The following is an 8,928-nucleotide window of genomic DNA, read 5'->3' as shown; positions in this document are numbered from 1 at the left end:
CTTAAAAAGGGGCTGAGACAGACAAAGGGTTTGCCCTAAGCAACTATAAGCCATCAGAAGTGATGGAAAGCTGATATCACGTCATTTTGTTTGGACAGCAAAGGTTTTATATATTAGATGAAATTAAAGGACATCAGTGCACATTTGCTATTAACCAAAAGTGATCCTTATCAACGATCACTCATGTGTTACTTTGCCAGGTTACCCATGAAAGACCAGATATTCTAAACAATCCAGAATTTGCCACCATGCATACTTTAAAGAAAATAAAATATGTACACTTTCTTTTGATAATGGCTGTGACAAATGGCACCTGTTTGACGTTAAAAAGCATCACTTTTTTCATTTAGATAGCGTGCGAACAATTCTCTGTATAAATATTACAGCATCCCATCAAATTCGCTGTATTGTTTGACTTCAACTCCCGTCATACTCCTTATCTAACGCTCGTGGCCCTCTCGATGCTCGCTCCCTAGCGCTGTAATGTACGCGCAAGAGGGCGCGCCCGTGTGTTGTATTAAGTGTGCCCGACCGAAAGACTGCATCACATCTCATTCAATTTTTAGCCAGACGCCGACTAACACAGAGATACAACTATGGTATGTCTACATTTAACAATTATGCGCCCTTTGGTTAGCAGCACCTGATGTTTTGATTTTATGTGGATTAGAGTAAATATTTTAATGCTATTTGTGTGTATTGGGAAAATTTCAATCTGAAATAATCAGCAGTATGTTGACTCCTTTCTCGGCTGCGACGACCAGGACCAACAATGTAGCTAAGCTATTCAGTCTAGCATATAAAATAAAAATGCCTACCACCAATTTAATCGATGTCTTAGACAAGGGGTATACGTATGTTAGCATTTTTTTTTCTCCCAGGTTGTCGAACATTTGGTATTTGCTCTGAGGAGTTAGTAGGCAATGAAAACGCAAAAACGACCCAAAAACAACTGGCGCCATTTCCTCACTCTCCCATTATTTCCGTTGCTTCAGGCCTGTTTAGACGAGACAGGCGCTACAGCAGTGCATTTTTTCTGGCCTCGGGTCAAGTATTCAAATCTTTTGCAGGTGCGATGATTGCAGTTTACAAGTCTGTCGCCTCTGGGTCTTACGCTTTCGCAAACCGACCCTTTAGCTTGCTAACGCCATGTATTTCGACTAACCATTGAAACGAGGCTAGCGGTCCTCATGCTAGATAGCGGGTTAATTTGGCTCTGTCCTTTGTCTGTAGATGGTCATCTCAAGCATCCTAAAATTTACTCTTTGTTGTAGCCATCCTTGTACAGTTTTTATTTGTAACTGTGACTTGTTGCTGATTTTTAAAGTTATTTTATATTTATCGGTACATTTTGTTGTGTTTTTGCGGCTTATTGAATCCACGTCCGAAGACTGCATTCGTGGCCCCACCCTAATTGTTAGTGCACAGCGAAGCTCTTTTATATCCGTGTGAAATAATTTATTTAGACTCAGACTTTGAAGTATTTGGACACATGTCACCCGTAAAAGAGATTGACCTAATTTGCAAATGACTTTCTCGATAATCCAGCAATGTAAAATTATATCGTGCCTAAAGGAAAGATCGTTTGTGTGTCGTCAGGCACTGTGCACAGCTTCGTTCTTCCTGGTCTCAGCCATGCTCCAACGTAGGCCAGCACTACGTTGAGGCTGATGAACTGTGTATATCTTACCAAGCCATACAGTTACTGTTCTTTATTTCTGCAGTTTTATTCATACAACGGTCATATTCAGCGTGCAGTTCTACCGTGGTCAGCATAAATGATGAATCCTGTGATCACGTCATGTTTGACTCCCGGCTTGCAGTGATAATGCCCCCTTGTCCAAAAAGAGAGTTTAGGAAATATGCTTTATTCATCCGTTTGTTTGAATTTAGCCAGCCATTTTTCTGTTTTGGTTGCAATGTTGTAATCAAAGGGAGTTGTGTTTAAAAAAAAAAAAAAAATTCTAAAGCTTTCAAGAAAAAAAGATTGGAGGAAGTTGTCGGGGTTTCAGTTTGCTCCTGTGAACACTTACGACATGAGTTCTTTTTGAAACCGGCATGCTTGTCTGGACAGACGTGTGATGGCTTGCAGAGGAAATGCCGGTTCCGGTGAGAACCGTCTTGGTGTTCTTCCATGCTACCCTTGGAGTAGACACTGAATGCCTCCGAAAGGAACAGAAATCGATCGCGATGTTTGCTTCGTGTAGATTTTTTTTACTGCTATTTAGAGCCGCGATCGTTCAAATTAGTTGAATTTGTGTTGGATTTTTTGGTCGTGGTCGTTTTTTTTTCCTTTTTCAACGTTTTCAGTCACGACATACGCTAATGTAATGGAACGCATTTAGCTTCTTTATTTTTATTGTTTGTATTCGTGTGCTGATTTGATGGCTTCTTTTGTAGTGAGACGACGTTGTGGCTTTACACAACGCGATATAAAAATGATTGCGGTTGATGTGTCTCAACACACTCCAAGTCTTTTAACTGTGAACATCCGTACTCCGATGTGATGTCATAGAGCAGCGTGCGTGCATGCGGTTATGTTCTTTTACTTGAACTTTGGCATTTGGTGAGGTTCTGCAGTGTTTTATAATATGAATAGACACGAATGAGTGTTTTTTTTTACCATTTTTGTAATGTATTATTCTACCTCTCTTGTAACCCGTATTGTTTTACCCAGGTAGTTATAGGAATACCATTTCCTTTCGTCAGCCTTTTAGGTAGTTATGCCTTTGACTAAAGTTACAATTGTTCCCTGTTGAAGGGGGGGAAAATGCTGCACTAATACGCTATGATGCCTTATGTAATAGACAATATTACAGGATTCTTTTGTGTCTCCGCACTACTTTCTGTTGTGTCATACTTAAGAGTGTGGCCAGAGTTGGAACCTGCCCAGGAAGCAGAAGCAGTACAGATGGCAAACTCTTACCTCCCAAGACTTTGTCAAAATGAGTCTGGACGTACCCTTTCCTGCCAGGCCTTTCATTCACACCCTATGTTAATACCACCCACACCCTGTATGCACACATTCCTTCTAAGTGGGTCAGTCAGACACGGCTTTGGCCCTTCAGAACCTGAAGCCACACTGATCTGCGAGTGCTTATTGGGCCTTTTTTTTTTTTTTTCCCACCTCCCCCTTCACAAATATGATACTGGGGGATATTCGGTGGCTGAACCGACACTGAACACTGGAATCAGTTTACATGTGTCATTTTACCTTGAAGGATTACCTTCCGTGAAGTCTAGCGCTCTGTCTATGTATTGTAATGTGAAAGAACAGGCCTGTTTGGGAGGATGGGGGGGAAAAGAACCAGGCTTCGTGACAGTTTGAGAGGCATGGTATGCTTTTGAAATGGCCTTTGTCCTGGGTCTTTTTTTTTTTTTTTTTCTGGTTCCTGTTGCATGTGCTAATGGAAATCAGAAGACCTGAGCGAGTTTATGAGGGTGATTTGACTCAGGCCGTTTTGATTTTGACAGAAGGGCCTTTGTTAATATCTGAAACCCCATGCTCTAACGCAGGCTGTAGCTTCACGTCCCTTAAACGGCGGCTTCTGTTCGCCATATCAATGCTTTTACTGGCCACTGTTCTGCAGATGCCCCCCAACCCCCCCCCCCCCCCCCTTTTTTTTTATACACGTATCGAAACCTTTATGTATTGTTTTTCGCGTCTACTGACTGACAAACACTTTGGACCTCATCTTATCTTTGCATTGTCAGTGCCTAGATTTTTTTTTTTTTTTTTTTTTTCCACTGCTCGTAATGATCCATGAACGGCCAAACCCACCTTATCTACACAACTGCCCGTTTTATGCTTGTTGGCGATTGCGTCACAGACAGTTTGAGGAAGTAGTATTCCTTCCTTTCAGCTCTAATGTCTCTCACTGAATAACTCGGTGTGTGGCAGTCACATGACCGGCCAACAATAGTGCTTTGTACAGGATCGGCGTCCTTCTCATTGGATCTCGGGCAGAGCCTGTTGCTTCTAACCTAGTTGAGCCTCATCAAAGATGACTCGACGTTACCATTTTCTAGATAGCTAGCTACTTTTTTCTTTCTTTCTTTTTTTTTTTTTTTTTTCCCCCGGTTAAGTTTCTCCACATCCTGTAATGGCAAGTCAGACCCTCCCTGCTGCCTCTACTGTTGACTCTCTTTATCCGCTTTCCTTGAAGTGTGGAGCGTTTGTGGCGTGATAGATGGCAAGACCAGACAGACCTCCTCTGGGCGTCATTGTGTTTCTCCTGTGTTGGTGTTTTATGCGAGGCTGCACTCTGACTGTGCAGAATCAGCTTTGCCACTGATGTCATTGCAGTCAAGACACAGATATAACATCAAAGTAGTTTCTCAGTCAAGTGCGACATTCTCGAGACACATTTAAGAGTACCTGTTTATCTATGGGGAATCCCTATAGATTCCTACTCAGTCTCACACAGGTCTTTAGCCTATTAGCAAAGAGAGCCTCTGAAAGACACTGTGTTGAACGGACACGTGACCTAATCTCCGTTTTCCGCTCAGGCCTCCGGAGTTACAGTGGAAGAGAGCGTGCTGACCATCTTCAACGAGATGAAGGTGCGTAAGGCTCAGGCCAACGAGGACGAGAAGAAGAAGAGGAAGAAGGCTGTGCTCTTCTGCCTCAGCCCTGACAAGCAGAAGATCATCATGGAACAGGGGCGCGAGATCCTGGTAGGGGATGAGGGTGACCCCTACCTCAAGTTCGTCAAGATGCTGCCGCCCGACGACTGCCGCTACGCTCTGTATGATGCCACCTACGAAACCAAGGAGACCAAGAAGGAGGACCTGGTTTTCATCTTCTGGTAAGATTTTTTTTTTCCTGCGCTGTAACGGTTAAAGCTGTAGTAATCCAAGTGTTTGGAGGAATATCGCTAATCGTTTCCGAACTTTTCTCTCTTTCTTTGTAATTTAGGGCTCCAGAGAGTGCCCCTCTGAAAAGCAAGATGATCTACGCTAGCTCCAAGGATGCCATCAAGAAAAAGTTCACAGGTGAGCGTCTCAGGTGTTGACGTTGCAGTTTCCGAATTAAAAAACCATGACTCTGTCGTAATGGAATTTCAATTTACATTCCCTTCGCTGTGTCTGACCTTTTATACATTTGTTTATCTCCCCCCCACCCCCCCACCCCCCAGGTATCAAGCACGAGTGGCAAGTCAACGGTTTGGACGACATCAAAGACCGAAAGACCCTGGCTGAGAAACTGGGCGGTTCATCGGTGATCACTCTGGAAGGGAAGCCCCTTAACGATTGAGGCTGATGTGTTTGAGGGGTTATAGCTGTTCATTCCAACGTTGGTAGGGCGGTGGGGGAGGGCCGGATTGATTTGTTGGACTGGAGGGGCGGGAAATACAGTGGGTGGGGTGGGGGTGTTGGGTGAAAGCGACAGTTTTCAAAACTCCATGAAGGAAGGAAAAAAAAAAAACGTAGGCTGTCATTCCAGTTCACACGTACATTAAAAGAACAAAAAAAAACAAACACAAAAGAGAAAAAAAAATGACATCTTAAAATGTAAAAATTAAAAAAAAAAACAAAAACAAACGGAAAAAAAAAACCAGATGGAGGACGATGATTTTAAATTGAAGGAAGATGATTATGAAAACAAAACTTCAAAAACTGTAAATGTGTGGTGAGCAGGTTTTTGTTCTTTCTGGGTTCCAATAGAGTGCGAGCAGGAGAAATTGAGACTGGCCAGCAACCATTACAATTCAGACAACTCTCAATCCAGCAAAATTCTCTTCATACTTGTGTACACACACTCACTCACACATTCAAATGGTTTTCTTTTGCCAAACTTCTAGTTATGTTTTTCTAAGTACATATGTGTAGTTGAGGCTAGGAGTAGAATGAAAATTTACTTTAAAACTTAAAAAAATAAATAAAAATAAGGATGGATCGCACAAATTTTATTGAGACAATTTTGGGAACACTTTTTTTTTGTTTGTTTGGTTTTTTTTTTGTTTTTTTTTTCCTCCAAACATTTGTTTTAAGCTTGCAAATTCCAAGTGTTTTTATGATTCCAGCACTTATTTGCAAACATTTCCATTTCCAGCTTTAAATAAGTAAAAAACAAAAAACCATGACATTTGGTGAAGCTGAACACATTCCTTATACTTGTAAAATCCAGTATCCAGTGGGTCTGAAGTCTGTTAATGAATTGAGTGGAATGAAGGAAAGATGGGAGCGATTTCTGTGAACAGCCTGTGTACAGAGCATAGAGTGGTAATGGATGGTAATGATGTTTTGTATCGTCTCCTTATCTCTAATAAAAAAAAAGGCACTAAACAAGTACAGTCCATTTTTGGTCTGTGTGTTGACAAGTCCTTTATTACAGAAGTGTCATAGGAAATGATAATGTCTACCTCCTCCTGCTGCTGCAAATGTCCCCACCCCCCACATAGATGTCTAGATCTGGAAATGGTGTGTTATGGGTGTGTTCTCTTACCATCTTCCGCAGGAAACTGAAAACCCACCTCTTTAGAACCCACCTGTCCCCCACTGCCTAACCTCCCTTTCCTAAAAAAAAAAACCTCGTCTTGTATCTGTGTTTGTCAAAGTATTCCAGGGGCGCAATATCAAGGAGTAAATTGACGCTCAATCTTATTGTGATCTCTGTTCATGAGGTATTAGTAATCCGACTGATGCACTGATTGTAAGTCGCTTTGGCTAAAATAACAAAATATTAGAAATCACCAGCATATTACTGTGTATATTTATATACACAGCGATTTATGATTATTCACAATATTACTGGATATTTCAAGTAATTAAATGGTTACCGTTGTAATAGTCCTTAGTTTCTGTTCTGAAGCAAACCGTTGTACATGGCTCGTGTGTGCGATATGATGTATTTTTAGGTTATTCTGCAGATTTGTTTATTGTGACAATCTGATTTTGATATTGTCCCTTTCATCACCAAGCTGGAAAAACGGCTTTCAGCCATGTTGTGATAGTTTTGTACGGGGTCTTTTTTTTTTAGCCCACTTGGGGGCAGCAGTCGCCATTTTCCAGCATTATAAATAACCATGTTTATTGAAGTCTGATTCTTGGGCAGCAGACATTAATGACGCTCATTCATAGGAGCAAACCGTAATCATTAACCTTGGCAGTGACGTCACTCCTTGTTCACCCAAATGTCCTGAATTACCGATTAATTTGAAAGTCAAACAAACTGAAAAGAAATAAGAACACATCGGGTAGTTTAAAAAATAATTTGTGCATAACACTGTGTAAAATGTGGATATTCTCACCTAGTCATTTACAGCAAAATAATTTCGTGATAATATAATTATGATAATCTTTGTGATAGGTTTGATTCTTCATAACAGATTGGGAAAATAGTACTGATAGCATTCCTCCTTCTCATGTGTGTGCTTCGCATTTTCACCTTAGGGTTTCTATAGTCCTAGTGAATGAAAGCGAAAGCATGATATTACCACTCATCGCATGTAACTATCATGCAGACAGCTTGATGCGAATGAGCAAACACATGGGGGAAGTAGGCTTAAAATTTATGAAGACACACGCACAAAATCTTAGTTAATCTCAGTTTCAGCCTTCATCTAATAGTGGTGAGGATGTTTTATTATAAAATATAAATTATTCTTAAAAAAATCTAACGATCTAGGGTATGTTTGTGTGCTCCCAGCTCTAAACAGTATTCAGCCATATTAGATACCACCTCGGGTCCCAATCATATTTGACCACAAGGGGGCGCTACATGTCCACTGCATTGAATATCAGGTCTGTTTCAAAAAACTCAACAGCTACGTGATGCAGTAAATCTTACTGAGTAAGGCAATATTCTCAAACGGGCTTTTAAAAAAAAACAAAAAACAGTGTTTTGAACCTGTATCAGAATGTTGAGATATGGTAAAACTAAGCTAAAACACAACACAGAACAATGGCGTTTTTACACAAAAAAATAATCCAAATGTGATATAAACCTTTTTACTTTATTAAAATATAGACATTTTAAAAATAGAATTACATACAACAAACCTACATTTCCCCACAACCATATACTCATAAAGTATCCACTCTGTGCAGTCATCTCATCTGAAAATGAAATCTGCTTAAATATTTTTTTCAGAGGCAGTTCAATCTTATTGTAACTATTATGTAATGCAGATATGGAGAGGTTTACTAGTTTTGATCAATGGGGAGAGATTATGATGTACATTACATGACAAATTCAGATTAGTCAAGCGATCAATTTCCATGCCTTCAAACATCCCACGCTGTACAGATCTGACACATCAGCAAAAGACTCTTAATTCTATACATTCTCTTTTTTATGGGTTACTTCCCAAAGTATATCATTGCATTACATCAATAAAAACTGACCAAGTCTATGAAGTCAAACTGAATGAAAAAGAAGTCCATGTAAGCTCTTCAACCTATGCCAGATAACAAGTTTAAAGCAAGTGTATCTCAACAAGGAACAAAGACCTTAAGCATGAGTATGTAAAAACAATATGATGTACATGCTGACAATTTTCTATTTAAAAAAAAAAAAAAATCCCCGCAAGGGGTAGTGGTTTTTTCCAGAGCTGTATCAAACTTATAACAGGGTCAACAAACACCATCTGAGAAAACAGTTCATTCAGAAATGAAGTAACTTAGCATAACACTGCATGGGTTGAATCTGACTGTGGACTGAAGTGGTGTAGCAAACTACACACAGGCGTTGTAGTGATTAAAGTTAAAATAGTGGTTGAGACTGAGAAAAGAAAACATAGAAAGACAATAAAAGTAACTAAGTCAAGTTATTAGATCCAATTTGGATTAAAAATGTTTCTGTCTTGTGATCAGGCCTGGTATTGTGTTTCGCTCTATGACCAGACACAGATAGGACGCTTCGGTGATCTTGAATATATTATATTGGCCTATATTAAAATTGAAGTAAAGTGCAGGTTCCAAAAA

General features: G+C 40.1%; 1 protein-coding gene across 1 annotated transcript; it reads left to right on the top strand.

Moving 5' to 3' along the window:
* The first annotated feature begins 511 nt into the window (after positions 1-511).
* cfl1 (cofilin 1) lies at positions 512-6,292 on the top strand. The gene is made up of 4 exons (XM_030766009.1): positions 512-599; positions 4,510-4,808; positions 4,919-4,995; positions 5,139-6,292. The coding sequence occupies exons 1-4, from the start codon at positions 597-599 to the stop codon at positions 5,255-5,257; spliced, it is 498 nt and encodes a 165-aa protein (XP_030621869.1). The 5' UTR covers positions 512-596; the 3' UTR covers positions 5,258-6,292.
* Positions 6,293-8,928: the final 2,636 nt, after the last annotated feature.

Source organism: Chanos chanos, chromosome 2 (genome assembly GCF_902362185.1).
Source record: "Chanos chanos chromosome 2, fChaCha1.1, whole genome shotgun sequence".
NCBI lineage: Eukaryota > Metazoa > Chordata > Actinopteri > Gonorynchiformes > Chanidae > Chanos > Chanos chanos.
This window is presented reverse-complemented; position numbering and strand designations above follow the sequence as displayed.

What these genes read in the sequence shown, in the direction of transcription:
- cfl1 (XM_030766009.1), top strand. An exon ending in GACCTGGTTTTCATCTTCTG is followed by an intron (nt 4,809 to 4,918) that starts GTAAGATTTTTT and finishes TTTGTAATTTAG; the next exon opens with GGCTCCAGAGAGTGCCCCTC. An exon ending in CATCAAGAAAAAGTTCACAG is followed by an intron (nt 4,996 to 5,138) that starts GTGAGCGTCTCA and finishes CCCACCCCCCAG; the next exon opens with GTATCAAGCACGAGTGGCAA.